The sequence below is a fragment of the Amblyraja radiata genome, chromosome 24, assembly GCF_010909765.2.
Source record: "Amblyraja radiata isolate CabotCenter1 chromosome 24, sAmbRad1.1.pri, whole genome shotgun sequence".
NCBI classification, from domain to species: Eukaryota; Metazoa; Chordata; class Chondrichthyes; order Rajiformes; family Rajidae; genus Amblyraja; species Amblyraja radiata.
Window position 1 is genome coordinate 25,223,890 of NC_045979.1, and position 27,087 is coordinate 25,250,976.

At 44.5% G+C, this 27,087-nt stretch overlaps 2 protein-coding genes across 2 annotated transcripts in view; one reads left to right on the forward strand and one right to left on the reverse strand.

The window, feature by feature from the left end:
- Nucleotides 1-6,704: 6,704 nt before the first annotated feature.
- rabif (RAB interacting factor) lies at nucleotides 6,705-11,643 on the reverse strand. Its single transcript, XM_033042670.1, has 2 exons — nucleotides 11,397-11,643; nucleotides 6,705-7,393 (listed from the first exon to the last, which is right to left on the reverse strand). The coding sequence occupies exons 1-2, from the start codon at nucleotides 11,607-11,609 to the stop codon at nucleotides 7,145-7,147; spliced, it is 462 nt and encodes a 153-aa protein (XP_032898561.1). The 5' UTR covers nucleotides 11,610-11,643; the 3' UTR covers nucleotides 6,705-7,144.
- Nucleotides 11,644-22,207: 10,564 nt separating this feature from the next.
- The window catches only part of LOC116986894 (voltage-dependent L-type calcium channel subunit alpha-1S-like), a 122,180-nt gene continuing 117,300 nt past the window's right edge, over nucleotides 22,208-27,087 (forward strand). Inside the window, 1 exon segment of the mRNA XM_033042671.1 lies at nucleotides 22,208-22,539. Within this exon segment, the coding sequence (XP_032898562.1) occupies nucleotides 22,370-22,539 (170 nt within the window). The 5' untranslated portion in view covers nucleotides 22,208-22,369.

Consider the following 27,087-nt stretch of genomic DNA (forward strand, 5'->3'; position numbering starts at 1 on the left):
CTGAGTACCTGTATAGTTTATGAGGAGCAGGTAGAGAGGCTTTGCGGGGGGTGGAGTGGGGGTGGGGGGGTATAGAAAGGCTCAATGAATGGGCTAACATTCTCTCAAATTTATAATATGTGATCTAATTGAAATATATAACATTCTTACAGGGTAGATGCAGAGATGATGTTTCCCCTGGCTGGGTATCCAGAACCAGGGGGGTACAGCCTGAAAATAAGGGGGCAGCAGTTCAGGACTGCAATGACATTTCTTCAACCAATTTGGAAATCTACCCCCAAGAAAGCTGCCGAGTCTCCATCACTCAGCATATTCAAAACAAAGGCTGTGAATTTCATGAAGGGTTAGTGCAGTAAAGTGGTTAGTAACCTTAAACTATCAACCAGACTGTTTGTGTCCTCTGGAGAATTTGCAAATCCAAAGTACCCACAGCACACAGTTCCTTATTCAAGTCATTAAATCATACAGTGTAGAGACAGGCCGTTCAGCCCAACTTGCCCGCGCCTAACAACTTTCCCCACCTATACTAATCCCACCTGCCTGCATTTAGCCATATCCCTCAAAACCTTTACTATCCATGTACCTGTCCAAATATTTCGTAAATGTTGTGATAGTACCTGCCTCAACTACCTCATCTGGCAACCCGTTCCATATACCGATCATATTATCCAATATACTGTAACTTTGTATAATTTATGCAATTTCTCAATATACCATTACTAATTGACCTGTCTCATTCTGTAAGGAACCAGATTGTTTAGTGAGTTTTTCCTTTTTATATTTATTTAAAAGCTCCTATTGTCTGCATTAATATGTTTACTGAGGTGTATAAAACACGTCCTTAAATGTGTATCACTGCTGATCTACCATATTATCCTTTAATCTACCTTCCCTGCCCACTTGAGCCAACTCTGGCATACTACTGCAATTGCTTTTAACTATCAGATTCAAGTTTTTTTCTCACTCAAAGTGAATCTGAAATTCTAATGTGCTATAATCCCTCTTTCCTAGGGGATTCTTCACCATGAGATCATTAATTAATCGTGTTTCATTACATAATGCAAGATCTAAAATAGCCTGGTCCCCAGTTGGTTACTTGAGATTCAAGTGCATTAGGATGGCTGAGAATTTGATTCTGTGCAACCCATATGATAACTATCATCATCTGTGATTATTGCAGCTCCTTTCTTATGAGCCCCCTTTAGGCATTTCCCATTGTATACTCTACTGGTGCCAAAAACTATCCCCAATAGTGACAGATTACTCTTATCATTGTTCATTCCCATTCAAACGCATCCTATTTCTTGAGCTTCTGAATCAATAGAAGTCCTCACCGCTGTTGTAAAATCATTCTTTATTAACAGATCATCTCCACTACCTTTTCATTACTACCTATCCTTTCAGAATACCAAATACATCATAATATATGGTTCCCAGTTCTATACCACTTTGCAATCCCATCTCCGTAATGGCTACCAGATTATACCCATTCTTTTTCATTTGTACTGCCAAATCATCTATGCTGGTAGGAATACTGCATGCATTCAGGTGAAAACTTTGAATCTTATCATATCTTTTTGTATTTATGATTTTATTTGCTGTGCAACTACCCAGTTTCACTTTGGAATATCAGTGGTATTACTTCATCCCACAATAAGATATCTGTGATACACCAAGGGATGCCTGTGTTGGAATCTAGAGACGCAAGATACTGCACAAAACAAACTGCTGGAGAACTAAGCAGGTCGAGCAACGTATGTGGGAGGAAATCTGGTATCAGAATTTGATGTCTCCCCTCATACCTGGAGAATTGCAAGTTTTTATTTTGAGTTAATCTGACAGTTATGATACAAGTGGATGCCTTGCAAAATACTTTAAGACCACGGCTAAGAATCAGACGCAAAGGCCGAGCCAGAATGAACCAGGTTTTTCTTCAGATGATTCAGTTGTCCCCTGGACACTATTTTAGGAACAAGCCACTATTTGAAATTCCAGATTTTGGAATCAAATAAATCGTTTTTCTATTGCCATGGCAAACTTTAAGCATGCACCTCTGCATCAATAATCAAGGTCTCAGGTTACTGGTCCAGTCGGTTACTGGTATGTTTTAATTCAGGAGTAAAACAGCCAAAGATCAATGAAAAATGTTCCATACAGAATTGATTGTGATACAGTACAAAGTTATATCTACAGGGAATATAATTCTTCCATTCAAAGAGTAAAGAAAAATGAAAACATCAGCAACTGAGTAAGATACAATGAACAAAAGGCAGATAAACAGATAAGCACTTTAAAAAAGGAGCAGGAAAATAAACTGGCATGGGACATTTGATAATTATGAATGCGAACAAATGGTCTCCATTTATAACTGATTAGTGATAACCGAAATGAAAACCAGTAAATAGCAAGAATGTTGAATAACATTTCAGCTGTATTTCCAAGAAGAAATAATTAACCTCCCCCGCCAATGAGAAAAATAAATAAAACGGGGACTCACCAAACGCAATGCAAGTATAAAAGCAAAAGAAGAAAATATCACTTTACCATGACAAACCCTTAGGACCAGACGATTCCAGAGTTTGAAATTGGTGACAATACTGCAGACACCCCAACTATAATCTTCCAAAGTCCTTCTTCAGGAACTAACACTTCAGATAGAAAATGTCCATGTCACTCTGCAATTTAAGGCAAGTAAAGGAAGCCAGGGAATTCTAAAACAGTAATCCAAATTTTGTCAAGAAATTATCAGTTGAGGATAAAGTAGCTGAACATTCACATATTTGCAGATGATAGAAAGCTACCATGCACTTGATGAACCTTACTGATTTTTAAAATTATATATAAAGGTGACTAAAGCAGTGGATTGGGGAAATGTTACACATTAAATATGTTTGGGTTTCCCGAATTCGCGTATAAATTTACAACATGTGAAATTGACTGATGGAAATGAATATGGACAAGGCCTGTAAAGTACTTGAGCTTCAGGAGGTAAATGTCCAGTTTTGTAGAACATGATCTGTGGTATCCTATGTGGATCAGCAGTGGGTTGCAATTATCCACTGTATTTAAAAATTTCAGACGAGGGAATAGAAAGTGGCACATCCAAGATCACTAATAATACAAAGACAGCTGGCATTGTTAGCAATGTATATGCAATATATTAACATAGAAAAACTATGGCAAATGGATTCCCAGGTAGACAAGTTTAAGATCATTTGAATGAAGAACGTTTTGAACAGTGCATTGTGAAAGGTTAGAAACCGTGCCCATCCAAAGAAACAAAGTTCTCTCTTCATGAAATGAAATGACATGACTGTGCTTCGTACAGCAGTCTTTACATCTGGACTGGAGTGCGAGGCTGCAGGCATATGCCCTTATAGAAACTACACTGCAAAGGATAAGTTGATTTCACATGGAATGCAGTGCAGGCTAACAAAAATCTGATGTAAAGGGTAAGACACAAAGCAGGGGGTGCATTCTTAGTGTAAAGGGGTAATATGATTAAGTTCCCACTAATACCTAATTTAAAAAAATCACAGGATGAATAGAAAATGAATATTTTCCACTGCAGGATTCCTGGCTGAGATTTACGAGTCATCACTAAATGCAGGCAAGGTGCCAGATGACTAGGAAGGCAGCAAATGTTGTGCCTCTATTCAAGAAGTGCTGCAGGGAAAAGGCTTGAAACTACAGGCCAGTGAGATTAACATCTGTGGTCACAAAGTTTCAAGAGTATTCTGAGGGATAGGACATACATGTATTTCAATGGAGAAGGGCCGATTTGGGATAATCATCATTGTTTTGTATGTAGGAGTCGTGCCTCATGAATGAGTTTTTTATTGATATGATCAAAAAGGTTGAAGGCAGAGCTGTAGACATTGCATATATGGATTTATGCAAGGCATTTGATAAGGTTCTGCAGGGTAGGCTGCTCTGGAAGGTTAGATCCCATGGGATCCAAAGAAAGATAGCTCAATGGATAGAACATTGGATTTATTGAAATAAGCTGAGGGTAATGGTGGAAGGTTGCTTTTCGAACTGGAGGCCTGTGACTAGTGGTGTGCCTCAGGTTTTGGTTCTGGGCCCATTGGTTTTTGTCATCTATATCAATTATTTGGATGAGAATGTACATGGCATGATTAGCAAGTGAAGATGGTTGTCCAAAATTGCAGCAGGATCTTGATCGGCTGGCCAGGTGGGCTGAGGAATGGTTGATGGAATTTAATAGAGAAATGTGCGGTTGCATTTTGGGAAGACTAACATGGGCATTACCTACACAGTGAATGGTAGGGCTCTGGAGAGTGTTGTAGAACAGAGCGATCTAGGAGTGCAGGTACATAGTTCATTGAAAGTGGCACCAGAGTAGATAGGGCGGTCAAAGAGGCTTTTGGCAAATTGGCCTTCATCGGAGTATTGAATATGGAAGTTGGGAGGTCATGTTGCAGTTAAATATAAAATGTTTATCGAGTATTGTGTTCACCATGTAATAGGAAAGATGATGTCAAGCTGGAAAGGGTACAGAGAAGATTTACGAGTATGTTGCCAGGATTCGAGGGCCAGCTATGGCAGGAGGTTGAGCAAGCTATGAGGATGAGGGGTGATCTTATAGAGGTGTACAACATCATGAGAGGAATAGATCAGGTAGATAGACAGAGTCTCCTGCCCAGAGTAATGGAATAGAGAACCATAAGACATCAGTTTAAGGTGAGGAGGGAAAGTTTTAATCGGAATCTAATGGGCAACTTTTTCACACAAAATATTGTGGGTGTATGGAGCGAGATGCTGGAGGAGGTAGTTGAGGCAGGTACTATCACAATGTTTAAGAAACATTTAGACAGGTACATAGATAGGACAGGTTTAGAGGGATATGGGCGAAATGCAGGTAGGTGGGACTAATGTGGATGGGACATGTCGGTTGGTGCGGGCAAGTTGGGACAAAGGGCCTGTTTCCACACTGCATGACTATGACTCTATGAACATGATTGTGTAGTCATAAGGCCATAAGTGATAGGAGCAGAATTAGCCCATCAAGTCTACTCCACCATTCAATCATGGGTAATCTATCCCCCCTAACCCCATTCTTCTGCCTTCTCCCCATAACCCTTGACACCTATACTAATTAAGAATATATCTAACTCTACCTTAAAAAATATCCATTGATATCTTTAGTCCAAGATTGGGGATCAGTCTAAAAAGTTAGAAGTGTATGTTTGGGAGAGGAATTTGTACGTTTTTGAACTTCCGTCTCCAACAAACAAAATTCGTCTTTGGATCATTTTAGATCTGAGATTGATCTTTTAATATTTTTAGATAAGATACAGGGAAGAAAAGTAAGTGAATGAGGGGCTAAATAGTCTACTCCTATCCAAAGCTGGCACAAATTTCTTAGATCATGTCAAACTAACTATTTTTGATGAAATTACAGTGAGGAAAATGCAGTTTGATGGGCATGGACTTTCAAAAGGCATGTGATATAACGCACATCAATATTGTTGTCAAGATTGAAGCCCATGGAATAGAAGATGCTGTAATGAAATGTTCAGAAAATTGGCTGATTATCAGAAAGTGTGGTAAATTATTCTTTTGGACAAGAGAGATGCACAATGCAGTTCCCAGGTTTCGATACAAGGATAACTTAATATACAAAAGTGGCTTGAACTTTGGCGTACAATTTCCAGATATATAGCCAGCAAAGCCTGGAGGCATAGTAAACCACAAGGGCAGTAACAGATTTTAAGGAGATACATTCAATAGAGGAATGAGCACAAAGGTAGCAGATGAAATTTAATGGTGCAAAATACTAAGCCATACATTTTGGTAGAAAGAATGAGAAAAGGGAATCCAAACAATTCTAAAAGGGAAACATGAACAAAAGGATGTGGGGTGTTCATGAAAACTCATGATCGGGCACAGAAATTGGTCCAAAACCGTTCACAATACTCAACTTTATAAATAGAGAAACGGAGTACAAGAGATAGGAAGTAATGAAGAACCTTTATAAAACACTAGTTCAGTCATTCAGCTCTAGGAGTCACTTCAGAAAAGCAATAGCTGGAGAGAGTGCAGAAGCGATACGCTAAAAGGAGTCCAGAGATGCGGGATCTTAGTGGAAGAAACAGATGTGGCTGTGGAAGAATTTAAAATCATGAGAGGTAAAGAGAGAGAGAGAGAGAGAGAGAATAGAGTTAACTGCTAAAAGGGCCAGAAACCAAGGAATGGGATTAACAAAAGCAAAAGTGACAAGGATAAACTCACTTACACAAGTGGTCAGGGTCAAGTGTACTGCCTGGGAATATTAGTAGAGGGAAATTCAATTGTAACCTGTAATGTGGAGCTGGATTGTATCCAAAATAAATTAATTTGGAGAGTTCTGGTGTGAGGGCAGAAGTGTGAGGCTCAGTAGATTGATCTTCCGTGGATGCAGCACAGAATATGTCGACTGAATAATCATTATCTATGCTGTATCTATTTTATAATGTTGCTTCCCAATAAGCCTGGAATATAAATAGCACTGCAATGGTCCAGCATCACAAGCCTCACTGTGGGTATTAGTGCTGCACCCGATTCCATTGTTGGATGCGATAGACACACCCACTCATGATATCCATAGTGCAGCCTGCCAATCCCTCTCCTCAGAGGGCGGTGGAGGCAGGTTCTCTGGATGCTTTCAAGAGAGAGCTGGATAGGGCTCTTAAAAATAGCGGAGTCAGGGGATATGGGGTGAAGGCAGGAACTGATTGGGGATGATCAGCCATGACCACTTTGAATGGCGGTGCTGGCCCGAAGGGCCGAATGGCCTACTCCTGCACCTATTGTCCTCGTGTGAATGGCGGAAGTGTCCTAGTCACTAACATTTCACTGGGGTTGCTCAGTAACAGCGCAGGGATAATATTTTTTTTAATGATAACCCAGAAATACAGGCCAAGCAATTAGGCCCAACAGATCTCCAGATTGATGCGCAGGTTTTGGCTGTGGCTTGGTCTAATACCCTGGAGCAGTTGCTGCTGGACATGACACACCATGAAGTCGCAGTCCCGCCTCCTGGAACAGTTTAATGTGAATAATACACCGATCCTGCCAGTAGATCACTTTGTGGCCCCCAAAGCTCCTCGCCCCCCCCCCCCCCCCACCCACCAGACCCCCACTATGCATGCTGCACTCGATCTAAAGCAATGTAAAAGCTCTTCTTATCATCCAGACTGTGCCATCCAATGGGGCCAATCTCGCAGTCAGCACACACAAGGTACTTGATGTTATTCACATCCTTGGTGAATCCAATGTTCTCGAAGGTGTACATGTCATCGACGAACCAGTGCTCCTGCAGCATGTCTCCTGTGACTGCACTGCCATCCGTGCCCAGTGCCACCTTCTGCCTCATGGAGGGAAGGAAGAGCTGCAAGATAAAGTACACCCGTTACCCCAATCTGCATTGACGCCACTATGTTTGGTGAATGAATAGGACAATCAGAGAGATTTTCGTTACAGATGGCGGACTATGTTTGCATGTATATGGCTTCCCATGAGATTTACTTAGATACTCATAAGCAAAAGGCATATGGAATGATGCAACATGTTGGTTACCTTGGCAACAGAACACTATAAACCACCTCTTGCAGTAACATAGACTTATTTTCCAATTGTGTATTTTTGCACTAATGTCTTGTTCTTTTTTCACTGTTGTATCATTTGTGTAATTTATGTATAGATTATGTACAATTTATATTTTTGTGCATTGTCTGATGCTCTGCACACTATACCTGTACCTCACCGTACTTATGCATATAACAATAAACTCAACTTGACTTTAGTAGTTGCGAGTTCTCTGACTGGTTGAATGTGGTGCCCAAAAGGAACACCTCTTTTCACCATTGGTATATGGCTTGGAGGATGGATCATTAGATCATGTGTATACATTTTCAATTGTCTTGTCAGAGAGCACAGTAAACTGGCATGTAGATGGGTGAGGAAAGTCATAAAGGGATATTGATCAATGGGTAATACTGGAATGCAATACTCTGAATGGGGAGAACATCCGCTTTGGATGCAGTGGGAGAGACCAATGCATTTTTCCAGATGCGAAAAATGCTACAAACCACGTGAGAACAGTGATTTCAGGCACAGTATGAAAATGATGAACAGCTAGTCAACAGCTAGTTAAAGGTTAATGGAATTTGGGACTTGGTATTAAGAGGGTAAAAGTCAAATCACTGGTGTAACCGCATTTAGAATATGATGTTCTATTCAGGGTGCTTCACCTTGGATGAGGAGTAGCATAGATTAGTCAAATTGATCCCTAGTCAGTGTTATACAGCATGTAAATATGCCATTCGGCCTAACCCGTCCATTCTGACCAAGATCCCCCATCAAGCTAGTTGTATTTGCCTTCCTTTGGTCCACATCTATGCCCTCTGGCATTTGTCATTCCCACCCTGAGAGACAAAAAAAATCTGACTGTCTATCGATGCCTCTCATAATTTATAAACTTCTGTCAGGTCCTCCATTAGCCTCCAACACACCAGAGAGAATAAACTAAATTTGTCTAACCTCTCTTTATATCTAATACTATCTAATCTAAGCACCCCCTCCAAAGCCTCCATATATCTTTCCTGCAATGAGTGACCAAAACACAATACTCCAAATGCAGCCAAACTTTTATAAAGCTGCAACCTGACTCTTAAACTCGATGCCCCAACCAATGAATGCCAGTATATCGTATGACTGTTTTACCACTCTGTCTACTTTCGTTGCTACTTTCAGGGAGCTATGGACTTGGAACTCAAGATCCCTCTGTACGTCAACGCTAAGGGTTCTGTCATTAACCTTATCTTTATCCACCATTCACCATCTTTCGGCCCTATATCAGTAACTGATTTACATCCTGCCAGAGATGCTGCCTGTCCAGCTGAGTTACATCAGCATTTTGTGTCTATCTTCGGTCTAAACCAGCATCTGCAGATCCCTTCTACACAAGAACAAAGGGAGACCCGGTTGGGGGTGCCACCAAGAACAAGAGGGACTATTGATGCTAATGAGTACGTTTATAACTTTTGTCAGCACGAGATACGTTAACGATTTGCGTATACAAAACCAAATAATTTGACTGTACCTAGGTACACTCTTCTGCTCCAAAGAAACAAGTCTCAGCTGATCTCTTAAACTCAAACCTACATGTCCATGTAATATCTTTTGGATAGCAGCAACAGGATCGGTCCAAGTCAGCATGGATTTATGAAGGAGAAATCATGCTTGACAAATTTTCAGGAATTTTTTGAGGATGTGACAAGTAAAATGGACAAGGGAGAGCCAGTGGATGTAGTGTACCTCGACTTTCAGAAAGTCCCACAAAGGAGATTAGTGGGCAAAATTTGAGCACATGTCATTGGGGTTAGGGTATTGACATGGATAGAAAACTAGTTGGCAGTCAGGAAACAAAGAGTGAGGATTAACGGGTCCCTTTCAGAATGGCAGGCATTGACTAGTGGGTGCCGCAAGGCTCTGTGCTGGGACAGCAGCTATTTACAATATCCATTAATGATTTAGATGAGGAAATTAAAAGTAATATTAGTAAATTTGCAGATGACACAAAGCTGGGTGGCAGTGTGATCTGTGAAGAGGATGCTCTGAGGATGCAGGGTGATTTGGACAGGGTGGGTGAGTGGGCAGATGCAGTATGATGTGGATAAATGTGAGGTTATCCACTTTGGTGGCAAGAACGGGAAGACAGATTATTATCTGAATGGTGTCAGGTTAGGAAAAGGGGAAGTACAACGAGACATGGGTGTCCTTGTACATCAGTCACTGAAAGTAAGCATGCAGGTACCTAAGGCAGTGAAGAAAGCTAATGGTATGCTTGCCTTCATAACCAGAGTTGAGTATAGGAGCAAATAGGTCATTCTGCATTGGTACAGGGCCTTGGTGTGACTACACCTGGAGTATTGTGTGCAGTTTTGGTCTCCTAATTTGAGGAAGGACATTCCTGCTATTGAGGGAGTGTAGCGTAGGTTCACGAGGTTAATTCGCAGGACTGCGGGACTGTCATATGCAGGCATGATACTCACCTCCAGAAAAAAAGTAGTCAGTATTGGCCGGGTGTCTCAGAGGCCAGCTAGGCCCCTGACGGGGTCCAGGGTCAGCACCCCGGTGGGGGCTCAAGGGGCTCCTGCATTTTCAATAAATTGAAAGTAATTCCTAAGCTTTCTGATGGTAGTTTACATAACAGAAGCTTAGAATTTTTCTAACACATAACCAGTAAAATAACCCCCAAAAGATAAATATTTCATGAAATAATTGACTTCATACAGCTAAAAAAATCTTTACAAAAAATGCTACCTGAATTTCTAAATGAGCTATTTGTAGAGAACAAAAGAAAACAAAAGTAAAACCTACACATCACCTTAGAACGGTACCATCTCATGGCATAATTATGCACAATACTGCAAGGCTGATCTCATCAGCAGCCAAAGAGCGTTGTTGAGTTCCCTCTGCCCACGGCCACCCGCGTGTCCCCCCTGCTATTGGCTGACCTTGCTGACTTCCATCATGAATCACAAGCTTGCCCGCTTCCAGACCGGTACCTCCACTGACCCTCCTTCTCTCATCCTTTTATTTTACGATCTTGCCAGCTAAACTGTGTCAAAATCGGGCACATGAAATGGAAAAATCTGATTCATCGTTAGGAAACGAAAATTCGGAATTCCGATTTAAATCAGAAGAATATCATGCCTGCATATGATGAAAGAATGGAGCGACTGGAGTATTCACTTGAATTTAGAAGGAAGAGAGAGGATCTTATAGAAACATATAAAATTATTAAGGGATTGGACACACTAGATGCAGGAAACATATTCCCGATGTTGGGAGAGTCCAGAACCAGGGGTCACAGTTTAAGAATAAGGAGTAGGCCATTTAGAACTGAGATGAGGAAAAACGTTTACACAGTTTGTGGAATTCTCTGCCTCAAAAGTCAGTAGAGGCCGATTCACTGGAATGCATTAAAAAGAGAGTTAGATAGAGCTCTTAGGGCTAACGGAATAAAGGGGTATGGGGAGAAGGCAGGAATGTGGTACTGATTGTGGATGATCAGCCATAATCACATTGAATGGCGGGGCTGGCTCGAAGGGCCGAATGGCCTACTCCTGTAGCTATTGTCTGTGTTGGTGAACATTCTCCTTTCCCTGCCAAATGTCAAATTCGTCTTTATATTGCTTTCTCAACCCATATTTCCACCTCTCACCACATCTCTAGAGCCATCCCACAAATCCTTCCCCGTCCATTCCCCTACACGATCACCAAGCTGCCATCCCTGGGTTTACTCCGTCCCTTTCCCCCACAGTTTACCCCTCCCTCCTCTCCCCTCTCCTCTCCTCTCCCCCCTCTCCTCTCCGGGCCTCGCCCACCTCTCGGCGACGGTACCGCGCCGTCCCTGGGCTCAGCACACGGGAGCCGCACCGCTCGCACACAACCGCCTTCCCGTTGGTGCCGGAGGAGCTGACCAGGCCGGCCGAGCAGGGGGCTGTGATGGCCGATAGGCCCTCTTCGCCCGGCGGGGCTGCCCGGTCGCCCGACAGCTGGAGGGCGGTGCCGCCGAGAGAGCTGCCCGCCGGCTCCATGATGTCGTCTCTGAGACCGGAGGGGCGGAGGCGCGATGTCCGTTTCCGGCCGGCGGAAACTTCCGCTTCCGGCCCCTCGCGGTCTCTACCAAAGATTATAGAGGAGCAAAGGTGCACAAAAATGCTGGAGAAACTCAGCGGGTGCAGCAGCATCTATGGAGCGAAGGAAATAGGTGACGTTTCAGGCCGAAACCCTTCTTCACCTTCCTTAAACCTGATTTCCTCAATAGCTGATAGACATGAACACGTACCCTGATCCTCTACAAAAAGCTGATACACTAAACATGGCCTTTCAACTCTGACCCTTCCACTGCAGCTGATTAGAAAATAGCCCTTCAGTCCTGATAACCCAGTAACTAGTGCATGGATAGTAACTCTTCAACCATGACATTCAACTGATAGAGGAGCATCTTTGGTCTCTACGGCAACGGGGCGGCACAGACCACCGGCCCAAACAAGTCTTGGTTTCTTGGTCCTCCAAAATATTCCAAATGGAATTTAAACTGGAGGTGGTACCTCATGGTGGTACCCCATCTCCCCCCTCCCCCACACCTCTCTCCCCTTCCCCTCTCTCCTCCCCTCCCCCACCCCTCTCTCCACCCTCTCCTCCCACCCCCACCCCCTTCCCTCTCTACTCCACCCCCTTCCCTCTCTCCCTCCGCCCCCTTCCCCCTACCCCTCTGTCCCTCTTCCACCTCTCCTCCTACCCCTCCCTCCCCACTCTTCCACTTCTCTCCCACTTACCCCACCCCTCTCCCTCTGTCGCTGGACAACTACCCGCCTCCGGTTAATAACGCTTTATGCGGCCCGTCCAAGCCCCCCGGCAGGTGGTACACGGACTGTGACCCTTCAAAGACACAGAGTGCGGGAGTAACAGCGAGCCAGGCAGCATCATAGTCACACAGTCTGGAAACAGGCTCTTCGGTCCCACTTGGCCACACCGCCCAACATGTTTAGTTTTAGTTTGGTTTATTTTATTATCATGTGTGCCGAGGTACAGTGAAAAGCTTTTGTTGCGTGCTAACCAGCCAGCGGATTACAATCGAACCATCCACAGTGTACAGCTACATAAGGGATCAAAGATAGACCGGGGGTCCCGACATGTCCCTTCTACACTAGTCCCACCTGTCTCCATTTGGCCCATATCTTTCTAAATCTACCCGATCCATGTGCCTGTTTTAATGCTTCTTAAATGTTGCTATAGTTTAGGATCTTCAGAAGAAGGTTCATGTCGCGAAACGTCGCTTAGCCATGTTATCCAGAGATGGTGCCTGACTCGCTGAGTTACTCCAATACTCCATGTCTTTGGTAAACCAGCAGTTCCTTTGGTCTGCAGTCAACCTTAAACCTGATTTCCTCAATAGCTGATAGACATGAACACGTACCCTGATCCTCTACAAAAAGCTGATACACTAAACATGGCCTTTCAACTCTGACCCTTCCACTGCAGCTGATTAGAAAATAACCCTTCAGTCCTGATAACCCAGTAACTAGTGCATGGATAGTAACTCTTCAACCATGACCTTCAACTGATACACAAACAGTGACCTTCCAACTCTTATCCTCCCACTGCAACTGCTACACGGGCAGTAACACTTCAACCCAGACCCTCCCCAGCAGTTGAGACATGAACAATGATCTTTTAACCTTGACCCTCATCCAGCAGCTGATAAACCGTCGATGACCTGTCAACCTAGAGCCTCGTCCATCAGCTGATAAGCTGATAATTGGCCCTTCAACCCTGACCCTCCCACAGAATTTGCTACACTGGCAATAACTCTTCAACCTTGACCTTCTCAAACCAGCTCATACACCAACAATGATCCCTCAACCCTGACCCTCTTCTTCGAACTAACACCCACTACTAGACCACCATTTATTCCCAGATATGTTCCCCTATATAAAAACAGCCATGGTAGACACAAAATGCTGGAGTAACTCAGGGGGACGGGCAGCATCTCTGGAGAGAAGGAATGGGTGACATTTCGGGTCGAAACCCTTCTTCAGACGTCTCGACCCGAAACGTCACCCATTCCTTCTCTCCAGAGATGCTGCCTGTCCCGCTGAGTTGCTCCAGCATTTTGTGTCTATATTCAATTTAAACCTGTATCTGCAGTTCTTTCCTACACATAAGAACACCCATGTCTGGACACTGACCCTATCTTCTGTTACACTCTCCCAGACCAAGGCCATGGTTGCTACTACCTGGGGATGTGCAACTGAAGAGAAAAGTCAGTCTGGGTTGCCCTCACATCAGGCCCAGCTCTGCCCATAGCACTGGCTGATTACCTGCTCAGAAGCCACATCTGTCACTTCCATAGACATTGATGCTCCCTTCAATCTTAGCTCAGGACAATGACTGTTCTTTATTCCATCTTTGATCCTCCAGTCCCTGCTACCAATTGCTGACCCACTCGACACCCAGCTGACAGCCATCGTACCTAAGCTGCACTGAGGCATCGATTGTAAATCTCCTGATCTGTGAACATTATTCACTGCAGGTACGCCCTTCTATCCTGCAAATAGAGTCCACCATAAACGCTAACCCTCTTCCATCTGCACACTGACTCTCACCAATGGTGTCTTCTATCACCTATTAGTGCCCCAGGCATAAACCCCATCTCTGTGAACTCTCTCTCCCCGATAGTAACTTTTCAACCGAGACAGTGATACCCTGACCCATGGATGGTGAAAGCCTCCCCTGAACTGTGACCTTAGTGTGCAGACAGTGACCTCCCTACTGTTGGTGAATACCAGATGCTGAACCCCATGAAGAGTAAACACCCTGTGTCCTTCTTGGACAGTGCCACCCTAAATACTGATCCTCCCTGGAGAGAGACCCATTGGTTAGAACCCCACTCTGACAGAGTTTTCTTGAAGCTGATGGTCCCACAAAGTCAGTGGCTTTTGCATAGTAACCCCTTTATGGTGATTATGTCAAAACCTTGACCCGGGGACAGTATCATCTGGACAGTCAGGCACACTGAAATGGTGACTCAAATGGGGCCACTAAACATGATCCACCCCTGGGACAGTGCCGAAAGGTGTATGTGACCAAAATAAAATTTGAACTTTGAACTTTGAACATCTGGGATAGTGCCATCCTCAACTGGCACCTTTGAAGCTCATTCGAAGTCAGATCATCCAAACTGGACCTGTCCTCCAGAAAGTGACCCTCCCAGAACACTGGGACTGTGGGACGTGGACTGTGACCCTTTGTTATCAGTGAAATGGTTCCATTGGAATGTCAGCCCGGGAAGGTAACTGACACAGACTGGCTGTTAACTACTTCCATTCATGTCCAGTTACATCCCAAGAGAGGATAACTTACCAGGATAGCACCTATCTCAGCCAGTAGCCCACTAAAGAGTCAACACCAATCATTCAGATTCTTCCATGAACCACACTGGATAGTGACCGTCATGTAAAGTCACCGGGTCCGACAGTATTCACTCTTGACCGACCAACGGACATAGACCAACCCTCTGTGACCAGAGCTTGGCTATTACACTTCTAACCATCCAAGTATGTGAATGGCCTGACTCTAGCCCAGTTATAGAACCTACCGTAGAGGGGACAATCTACAAGCACACATGACATAGTGACTGCAATTTTTTTTTTTTTTTTTTTTTTTTTTTTTTTTTTTTAATTTCAAAATATACTTTATTCAATTGGTAAATATATACAATTTCTGAACCATTCAAACAAAGTTCATCCGACATTTCCGGAGACTATACAAACTTTTTCCAGTACAATTTTTTTACATTTGTCAAATTTCACCAAACAGTCCCCCACCAGTGCCACTCTGTGGCCCCAATCAACCTGAAAATTAATCATCTCACTTTGACTGACCCTAACTTGGACTACCCCAACATAACTGTGACCATGTCTGGGAGACACATGCTCTGATTCTGACCACCTTGACTTGCCATCTCTGACTACAATCATCCTTTTGACAATGGCTACACGAGACCCTGACACTGGCTGCCCCGTTAGAGACCATCCCAGTCTGACCATAAGCCAGTATGCAAATACGAATCTCCAATGCGAATCTCTCAAACTGTGACCTCCAACATCTCTTCTCCCCAGTTATCCTCTGCCACAGATTGACATCCACTCCAGAGAGTGACACTTCAACGTAAAACAGAACAGTACAAGAGCTACTTCTTCAGACCACCATGTCTGCACCAACCATAATGCTGATCTAAACCAATTCCATCTGCGCGTATATGATCCATATTTTTCAATTCCCTACCTGCTCTTGTGTCTGTCTATATGCCTCCTAAACATTGCTGTCATATCTGCTTCCGCCTCCTCCCCTGGAAGCAAGTTCTAAGCACGTACCACTCTCTATGTAAACATGAAAACATAGAAAATAGGTGCAGGAGTAGGCCAAACGGCCCTTCGAGCCAGCACCGCCATTCAATATGATCATGGCTGATCATCCAAAATCAGTACCCCATTCTGTTTTTTTTCCCATATCCCTTGATTCCCTTAAACATCCAGTGAATTGGCCTCCACTGCCTTCTGTGGCAGAGATTTCCACATCTCAGTCCTAAATGGCCTGCCCCTTATTCTTAAACTGTGACCCCTGGTTCTGGACTCCCCCAACATCGGGAACATTTATCCTGCATCTACCCTGTCCAATCCTCTAAGAATTTTATATGTTTCTATAAGATCCCATCTCATCCTTCTAAATTCCAGCGAATACAAGCCCAGTCGACCCATTCTTTCATCATATGTCAGTCCCGCCATCCTGGGAATTAACCTGGTGAACCTAAGCTGCATTCCCCCAATAGCAGTAATGTCCTTCCTCAAATTAGGAAACCAAAATTGCACACAAAACTCCATGTGCAGTTTCACCAGGGCCCTATACAACTGCAGTAGAACCTCCTTGCTCCTAAACTCCAATCCTCTCGCAATGAAGGCCAACATGCCATTGGCTTTCTTCACTGCCTGCTGTACCTGCGTACTTACTTTCAGTGACTGATGTACAAACACACTCAAGTCTCATTGCAACTCCCGTTCTCCTATTCTGACACCATTCAGATAATAATCTGCCTTCTTGTTCTTGCCACTAAAGTGGATAACCTCACATTTATCCACTGACAAAACAATAACTTCAAAAAGTGATTCCTAGATGGTAGGTGGCTTGTGTAAATGACTCTTCAACTCTCTGGGTGATATGCACATCTACACTGAACCTCTGACCCCTGATCCCTGAAATGTAACCCCTCAGACATTTATACAATACAATTCAATTTATTGTCATTTGGACCCCTTGAGGTCCAAACGAAATGTCGTTTCTGCAGCCATACATTACAAACAAATAGACCCGAGACACAACATAATTTACATAAACATCCATCACATTGCTGTGATGGAAGGCCAAAAAAACTTATCTCTCCACTGCACTCTCCCCCCCGATGTTAGAGTCAAAGTCAATGATTCATTCTGTGACCATGAATCAGTCACCTCTGCTCCATTAGTACAGCCTGACCTCTTGGTCAAGTCAAGTGAAGCTTATTGTCATATGCACAAGTATGGTGAGGCTCAGATACATTGAAAATCTTGTGTGCAGTAGCATCACAGGCAGATAGACAACACATAAAAACATGAATCACACAAATTATATAGGACAGTGAAAAGGAAAAATGCGCAAAAACAAGACATTTGGTCAAAACACACTGAGAAAATAAATGCATGGTATCAGAAGAAGTGGTCTGTAGTGTTGCGTTGCAGAGGTAGGATCTGGGTTGTGCAGGTTGGTTCAAAAACCTGACAGTTGCAGGAAAGTGACTGTTCCTGAATCTGATCGTGTGGGACTTGAGGATTCTGTATCTCCTGCCCGACAATAGCAGCAAAAAGAGGGCATGGCCCAGATTGGGGGAATCTGTGATGATAGTTGCCACCTTCTTGAGGTAGTGCCTCGTGTAGATGCTTTAAATGGAGGGGAGGCTTGTGCCTGTGATGGAAAGGGCTGAGTCCATTAGTCAAGTCAAGTCACATTTATTTATATAGCACATTTTAAAAACTTTTGTTGACCAAAGTGCTTTACATTTGTTATAAGAATAGTATACACAGCAAGTTACATACATATATCCAAATAGCCCTCGCTCAGAGGACGTCAGGAAAGGCTTGGGAGAACAGATAAGTTTTTATTCTAGACTTATATAACCATATAACAATTACAGCACGGAAACAGGCCATCTCGACCCTTCTAGTCCGTGCCGAACACGTATTCGCCCCTAGTCCCATATACCTGCGCTCAGACCATAACCCTCCATTCCTTTCCCGTCCATATAACTATCCAATTTATTTTTAAATGATAAAAATGAACCTGCCTCCACCACCTTCACTGGAAGCTCATTCCACACAGCCACCACTCTCTGAGTAAAGAAGTTCCCCCTCATGTTACCCCTAAACTTCTGTCCCTTAATTCTCAAGTCATGTCCCCTTGTTTGAATCTTCCCTACTCTCAGTGGGAAAAGCTTATCCACGTCAACTCTGTCTATCCCTCTCATCATTTTAAAGACCTCTATCAAGTCCCCCCTTAACCTTCTGCGCTCCAAAGAATAAAGCCCTAACTTGTTCAACCTTTCTCTGTAACTTAGTTGCTGAAACCCAGGCAACATTCTAGTAAATCGCCTCTGTACTCTCTCTATTTTGTTGACATCCTTCCTATAATTAGGCGACCAAAATTGTACCCCATACTCCAGAATTGGCCTCACCAATGCCTTGTACAATTTTAACATTACATCCCAACTTCTATACTCAATGCTCTGATTTATAAAGGCCAGCACACCAAAAGCTTTCTTTACCACCCTATCTACATGCGATTCCACTTTCAGGGAACTGTGCACAGTTATTCCCAGATCCCTCTGTTCACCTGCATTCTTCAATTCCCTACCATTTACCATGTACGTCCTATTTTGATTTGTCCTGCCAAGATGTAGCACCTCACACTTATCAGCATTAAACTCCATCTGCCATCTTTCAGTCCACTCTTCCAACTGGCATAAATCTCTCTGTAGACTTTGAAAATCTACTTCATTATCCACAACCCCACCTATCTTAGTATCATCTGCATACTTACTAATCCAATTTACCACACCATCATCCAGATCATTGATGTACATGACAAACAACAGTGGACCCAACACAGATCCCTGTGGCACCCCACTAGTCACTGGCCTCCAACCTGACAAACAACCATCCACCATTACTCTCTGGCATCTCCCATTCAGCCACTGTTGAATCCATCTTGCTACTCCACCATTAATACCCAACCATTGAACCTTCTTAACCAACCTTCCATGAGGAACCTTGTCAAAGGCCTTACTGAAGTCCATATATACAACATCCACTGCTTTACCCTCATCAATTCCCCGAGTAACCTCTTCAAAAAATTCAAGAAGATTAGTCAAACATGACCTTCCAGGCACAAATCCATGTTGACTGTTCCTAATCAGACCCTGTTTATCCAGATGCTTATATATATTATCTCTAAGTATCCTTTCCATTAATTTGCCCACCACTGACGTCACACTAACAGGTCTATAATTGCTAGGTTTACTCTTAGACAGGTTTGGGACGACAGATGGCACAATGGGCTAAGTGTTCGGCTGGCAACCGGAAGGTAGCCGGTTCGAATCCCGCTTGGAGTGCATACTGTCGTTGTGTCCTTGGGCAAGACACTTCACCCACCTTTGCCTGTGTGTGAATGTGCATGAATGTGTGTGAGTGATTGGTGGTGGTCGGAGGGGCCGTAGGCGCAGATTGGCAGCCACGCTTCCGTCAGTCTGCCCCAGGGCAGCTGTGGCTACAGAAGTAGCTTACCACCACCGAGTGTGACTGAGGAGTGAATGAATAATGCGATGTAAAGCGCCTTGAGTATTAGAAAGGCGCTATATAAATCCCATCCATTATTATTATTATTAGACCCCTTTTTAAACAATGGAACAACATGCGCAGTACGCCAATCCTCCGGCACTATTCCCGTTTCTAATGACATTTGAAATATTTCTGTCATAGCTCCTGCTATTTCTACACTAACTTCCCTCAATGTCCTAGGGAATATCCTGTCCGGACCTGGAGACTTATCCACTTTTATATTTCTCAAAAGTGTCAGTACTTCCTCTTCTTTGAATCTCATCGTTTCCATAGCTACTCTACTTGTTTCCCTTACCTCACATAATTCAATAGCCTTCTCCTGGGTGAATACCGAAGAAAATAAATTGTTCAATATCTCCCCCATCTCTTTTGGCTCTGCAGATAGCTGTCCACTCTGACTCTCTAATGGACCAATTTTATCCCTCGTTATCCTTTTGCTATTAATATAGCTGTAGAAACCCTTTGGGTTTACTTTCACCTTACTTGCCAAAGCAACCTCATATCTTCTTTTAGCTTTCTAATTTCTTTTTTAAGATTCTTTTTACATTATTTATACTCCTCAAGCACCTCATTTACTCCATGCTGCCTATAATTATTGTAGATCTCCCTCTTTTTCCAAACCAAGTGTCCAATTTCCCTTGAAAACCATGGCTCTTTCAGATTTTTACTATTTCCTTTCAACCGAACAGGGACATAAAGATTCTGTACTCTTAAAATTTCACCTTTAAATGTACTCCATTTCTCTTCCACATCTTTCCCATAAAACAAAATGTCCCAATTTACTCCTTTTAAATCCTTTCGCATCTCCTCAAAGTTAGCCTTTCTCCAATCAAAAATCTCAACCCTAGGTCCAGTTCTGACCCTCTCCATAATTATATTGAAACTAATGGTATTGTGATCACTGGTCCCGAACTGTTCCCCAACGCATACCTCTGCCACCTGACCCGTCTCATTTCCTAACAGGAGGTCCAGCACCGCCCCATCTCTAGTAGGTACTTCTATGTATTGCTGCAAAAAACTATCCTGCACACATTTTACAAACTCCAACCCATCCAGTCCATTTACAGAATGTGTTTCCGAGTCTATGTGTGGAAAATTGAAATCTCCCACAATCACTACCTTGTGCTTACTACTTAAAGGAGTCGATGGATGGGGCAGTTCTGATGGGGAGAGGGATGCTGTTCCACAGTCTAGGAACTGCAACCGCAAAGGCGCGGTCGCCCCTGAGCTTATGCCTAGACCGCGGGACATTCAGCAACCCCAAGTCGGCCGATCTGAGGGACCTGGAGGTGGTGCGTTTTTTAATGTTCTTTTTTTATTGGAATTGCAGTATGAAGCCAATGATGCAATCCGTCAGGATACATTCCACAGTGCATCTGTAGAAGTATTTAATGCTTTGCCAAATCTCTTTATACTTCTAAGAAAGTGGAGGCAATGGCACGCCTACTTTGTGATTAGATCTATGTGCTGGGCCCAGGATAGTTCATCTGAGATGCTAACGCCCAGAAGTTTCAAGCTGCTGACTCTTCTCCACTGACTTATTAATTAAAACTGACATGTGATCTCTTGACTACCCTGTTCTGAAGTCAATGATCAGTTCCTTGGGTTCATTGATGTTTTTGCCTTTGCTTATCATTTCCCACAGACACATCATGCTTTCTTGTCTGAATTCTCACCCTCTCACTTCTCCCACAAACCCATTTGACTGGATGATAACTACACACATTTTACCCCATCGCACATTTCTCCTTATCCTCTCCATCCCACTTGCCATTGTCTCCGCAATTTACAACTATTTTTTAAATCTCAATTTTCCTGAGGAAGGGTCCTGAAACATTAACTCTCTTTCTCTTTGCACAGATGTTGCCATTTTGAACGTTTCCAGCACTTTAATATTGGTCATGAATACATCTTGGCTGTGACTTCCCTCATCTCACCTTCTCAGTGATTTTGCTGGGCGGCTTGGTGCAGCTGATGGAGGAGATGTTGCTTCACAGCACATGGAACCTGATTCAATACTGACCTCCAGTACGGTTTGTGAGGAATTTGCATGTTCTCCCTGTGAGTTTCCTCCAGGAGCTCCTGTTTCTTTCCATACACCCAAAATATATAGGTGGTAAGGCAGATGACCACTGTAAATTGCCCCTTGTGTGTAAGTGAGTGGTAGAATCTAGGGGGAGTTTGGAGAATAAAAAATGGGATCAATGCAGTAAATGGGTGGTTGATGGTTGGCATGGACTTGTGGGGCAAAATAATCTGTTTTCGTGCCTCACATGGCGAATTGCCCTTTCTGGGACAAAGGCCCCTGTTGACCTTCCCCTCCTCCCTCAGACCCCCTTCCTTACCTCCAACATTTACCTCAGGCCCCCCTCCCTTGGCCAGACCTCCCCACCCCCTCGTCTCTGTCATACTCCCCCGACATCAGATCCCCTCCCACTCCCTCTCACCTCTCTGTCCACCTTCCCCCTCAGATACCTCCCTCTCTCTGACCTTTCTCCCCAGCCCCCCTCCCTCAGACACTCTTGCCCCTCTGATCCCTTCAAACCATTCCCCTTAGAGCGTTCTTCCTCTAGCCCCCTTCCGTTCCCTCAAGACCCCCCACCCTCTAGCCCCTGATGGGCTGACTTGATTACTCAGTGGGTATGATTACAGAGTGACCACCACCAGTCTCCTCCACACACTCCCTTCATTCCCTCTCTGCCGATGCAGCTGTTAACTAACTCCCTGGATCAGGCCCATCGGACACGGCTTTGCTCTAATTTTAACTGTTGGTATTTCTGGGCGGTCGAGAGCCGAGGTCAGCACATCGCGCTGGCAGAGCGAGTCCCAGAGCCCGGGGAGTACAGGCGGCGTGGGGGAGACCCATCATGGAGACGAAGCTGGAGGCGGACGGGGATGTGGCGCAGAAGAAACGACCGGACAGCAAGAAGGGCAAGAAGCCGGTGTGCGTCGGACCGCCGCGACCCGCCAGGTCCCTGTTGTGCCTGAGCCTCAAAAATCCGCTTCGCAAGTTCTGCACCAGTATCGTGGAATGGAAGTATCCTTGCCGTCGTCTTGGTTGGGGGAGGGAATCGCGGCGTCGAAAGGGAGGGCGGAGTAAGGGAGGGCGGGGGCTGGTGAGAGAGATGGTACTAGGATGGGCGAATGGAGGGGGGCAAGGTGTTGGATGGGTTTGGGTGGGAGGAGAGTGAAGATAAACGCGTGAGGGCGTGGTTGTGAGGAGATGGAATGGGAAGAATGGTGGGTAAACAATGATAGGATGGGGAAGGGTAGATTAGATGAAGGCATTGGAGGTGGGATGGAGAAGATCATGGCTGTGATGCGTGTCGGATGGGGTGGGTGAGTGGGATGGGGAAGGTGGTGGGTAGGGTGTGTGGAATGGAGAAGATGATGGGTGAATTCAATGAGGAATGGTGGACGAGGAGAGGTGGTGGATGATGGGTGGGGAGGATGGATGGGGATGTTGAGTTGGAAGATTAGGTGAGAACAGAAGGTGATTTTGCTTGATTAGTGGGGAAAGTATCTGTGTGTCCGGGAGGGACAGAAGAAATATGTTAGTACTGCCTCATAGCTCCAGAGACCCAGGTTCAATCCTGACCCCCCAGTGCTGTCTGCATAAAACTTGCCTCTTCTCCCTGTAACCACATAGGTTATTCTTTGTACTCTGGCTACCTCTCGTATCCTGAAGATGTGCCGATAGTTTAAATATTGATTGTATATTACCCCTTAGATGGCAAAAGAACCAAAGGAAAATGTGAGAGAGGTGGGTTAAGAAGGAGGTACACAAAAAAGCTGGAGAAACTCAGCGGGTGCAGCAGCATCTATGGAGCGAAGGAAATAGGCAACGTTTCGGGCCGAAACCCTTCTTCTGACAGATGGGTTAAGGAGGAAGTGTGCATGTGGAGGCAGGATGTTTTGGGGAGATAGACAGGAAAATTATAGAAAGTTGTGCTGGAGTAATGGCATTCGGATGGACAGTAGCAGGTGAGAATATTGAGGGGGATGTCTGAGGACAGTGCGAGGATGCAAAGGATGGATATGGGTTATGGTTTCTGAGAAATGGGACGAGGGCAGCAAGAGTTGAAGGAGCAGCATGAGGTTGAGAGTAGTGTGGGACAGGCAAGGATGGACTCAAAGGGCAAGACTACGTAGAAGAGGGGAGAGAGGGCTGGGGAAGGAGAGGACCATTTGGGATAATGAAGTGCGAAGGTGAAGAGGAACGTGAAGTGGAGAGACTGAGTGAGAGCGGGGAATGTTGTGGTTCCGGACAAGAAGATACTAGCAAAAAGAGAGTGGGGATGGGGAGAGCAGAGTAGAGGGGAAAACCCTAGAGGAGCAGGAATATGTGGAGGGGAAAGGAAGGGTGAGAGAGAGAGAAGAGGAGAAGGAACACAAAAGGTGCGAGGAAAAAGAGCAATTAGAGGCGAGGGAGAAAGTGGAAGTCAGTGGGTAGAAGGAAAGGATGGAGATAGATGAGAGGGAAAGTGTGTGAGTGGATATTTATGGGTAAGAAAGAAAGATAGAGAAAGGTATTTGGGGGAGGAAGGAAAGGCAGGGCAGTGAAGAAAACAAATGGCATATTTGCCTTCATAACAAGAGTTGATTTAGGATCAAAGAGGTCGTTCTGCAGTTGTACAGGGCCCTAGTGAGACCACACCTGCAGTATTGTGTGCAGTTTTGGTCTCCAGATTTGAGGAAGGACATTCTTGCTATTGAGGGAGTGCAGCGTAGGTTCACAAAGTTAATTCCCGGGATGGTGGGACTGTCATATGCTGAGAGAATGGAGCGGCTGGGCTTGTATACTCTGGAATTTGGAAGGATGAGAGGGAATCTTATTGAAACATTTAAGATTATTAAGGGTTTGGACACGCTGGAGGCAGGAAACATGTTCCCGATGTTGGGGGAGTCCAGAACCAGGGGCCACGGTTTAAGAATAAGGGGTAAGCCATTCAGAACGGAGATGAGGAAACACTTTTTCACACAAAGAGTTGTGAGTCTGTGGAATTCTCTGCCTCAGAGGGTGGTGGAGGCTGGTTCTCTGGATACTTTCAAGAGAGAGCTAGATAGGGCCCTTAAAGATAGCGGAGTCAGGGAATATGGGGAGAAGGCAGGAACGGGGTAATGATTGTGGATGATCAGCCATGATCACATTGAATGGTGGTGCTGGCTCAAAGGGCCGAATGGCCTACTCCTGCGCCCATTGTCTATTGTCTATAAAGAGCAGAGAGGTAGAGGAGGAGGAAGAATGGGAGTAATGAAGAGACAGAAGAGAAGCTTATGGAAAGAGCAAGAGTTTGGAAGAAAAATGGAGGGATGAGAAATGGAGCAGGGAGAGGTTCAGGGAAGGGTGAGTGACATGAAGGAGGGAGAGGAGAGAGGCAGATGATGGAGAGATAGTGAGAGAAATTGAGAGGAAAATATGAAGAAAGGAAAGTTGGCAAGGAACATAAATCGTGAGCAATTAAGGAGTGAGAGTATGTGATTTCTCACACTGTGTGGCGAATCTCTGTAATTCACTGCTGTCAAGGGTTGTGGTGGAGAGCTGTGGATCATTCAATACATAGTTAGAGATAGGTAAACATTTGAATCTAGGAATTGAGGTTTTGGGTAACTGGTGGAGTTGAGGACAGCATAGATCAGACATGATTATATTGGGCCATAGTTTAAGCTTGAGGGGCTGAGTGGCCTACTGGCGTTCCTGTTTTCTTTTGTTCTTATGCCCTTGTGAGTGGAAAAAAATGGGGGAGACTTAAATGACGAAGGCAGGTAGTGGGGAAAGTAAGAGAGAGCATGGGAGGAGATGAAACAGGAGAGATATGTGAGATACTAAACTGAGGAAGAGAAGGGGGTGGAGAAAGAAGGACTAATGAGAAAGGGAGTGGGAGGGGAAAGGGCAAATGGAAGGGTGAGGAGGTAGGAGTGGATGGAGATAGTGAGTAGAGGATTAGGGTACGAGATGGACAGGAGAAGGGAGGTAGGCAGAGGAAGAGTGGCAGAAAGGAAGAGGAGTAGTTGTGGGGTACGGAACTTAGAGAATGGGAGTATGGTGGAGAGGCGGGGGGAAAGGTGCATGTAGATGGAGAGGGGCGAAGTTTGTTGGTGAGGGGGAAAGTGTCGATAGAAGGAGCTGGGGGAGGCTGAAAGAGGAGTGGTGAGAAAGAATGGGGAGAGATTAGTGTTAGAACTGGGTAGAAGAGAAGGGGGCTGGGGAATATTATTAATTTATGAATGTGGGTGTGGGGAAAGTGGGGAGGAGTGATGGAGTGGGGAGGAAGAGACAGAAAATCACACGCTGAAAGCAGCAAAGAGACAGGAATAGAGTGTTGTGAGTGTGACGGGAGATGCCTTTTGACACGGTTTGTGCAGCTGTCCTTGGTTTCAATCCATATTTGGTCAGCTACACCCAGCTTACTCTGGTCACCGAGCCTCTCTCTTGTATTAAAAGGAATTGCTGGCCTTCCCTAGCTTGTTATTACCAAGACTCTAAAAACTGCAGCTCAGTAATGTCCTTGGTCTCTGACAGGGACACTCTTGTACAACAATAAGTGCATTGCTGCAAATTTCCGCCTTTATACTGTGACGAAAGTGGGGAGGCAGGCTAGGGGGAGTTTACATTGTAGCTAGTTTACTGATGAAGTAATCTGGAAGGCTAGACTAAGGATCTGCTGACGCAAGTTCATCGTCATCCGATCATTGTAACTAATATTCCACAATGCTGAAAGGTTTCTAATTACCCTCTCATTATATCCTTTGTAAAAGGTGATCAGAGGTAGACATAGTGGTCGACTTCTGGCCTCTATTCCTACCTCCAATGTGCCCCCCCCACCTTACCCATACCCAATCATCTCCTCTTCTGCCCAGTTCTAATGCTGCTCTGTCCCTTTTGCCTCCACCACTATCTACCCACCCTTCCCTATGCTGCTCCCCACTACTATTTTGCCCCTTCTATTGACACTCTCCCCACTCCAACAACCTTCTCCATCTACGTTCACCTCCCCATCTTGCTACCATATTCCTTTTCTCAATGTTTCTATTGTACAAACCCACCCTCGTTCCTTCTGTCACTTCTTGTCACTATTATTTGTTGTTTAACCAGCATTGGGTAGATAGGAATAGGAATACTTTATTGTCACATGTGACTAGGCACAGTGGATTTCTTTGCTTGCATACGCAATGTATGCATTCTATACATGTATTCTAACTAACATGGAAATTAATAAATTAGTAAATCATGTCTCATGAATTTGGCTAATTTTATTTGAAGAGGTGACCAAGAATATTGACAAAGAGCAGGACAGCAGACTTTATCTAAGTGACTTTATCTAAGGCTATTGTCATGATCCCATATAGGCTGATCGGGAAGATTACAACACATGGGATCCGGCATGCACGAGGCTATTGGATACAATATTGGCTTGATGATAGGTGCCAACGTGTGGTAGTGGAGGGTTGTTTTCAAGAGTGGAGGCTATGAGTAGCCGTGTGTCGCAGGGTTTGGTGCTGGATCCAATGTTGTTCATAATATATTAATAATTTGGATGAGAAAGTTGGTAGCATGATTAGTAAGTTTGTAGATGACACCAAA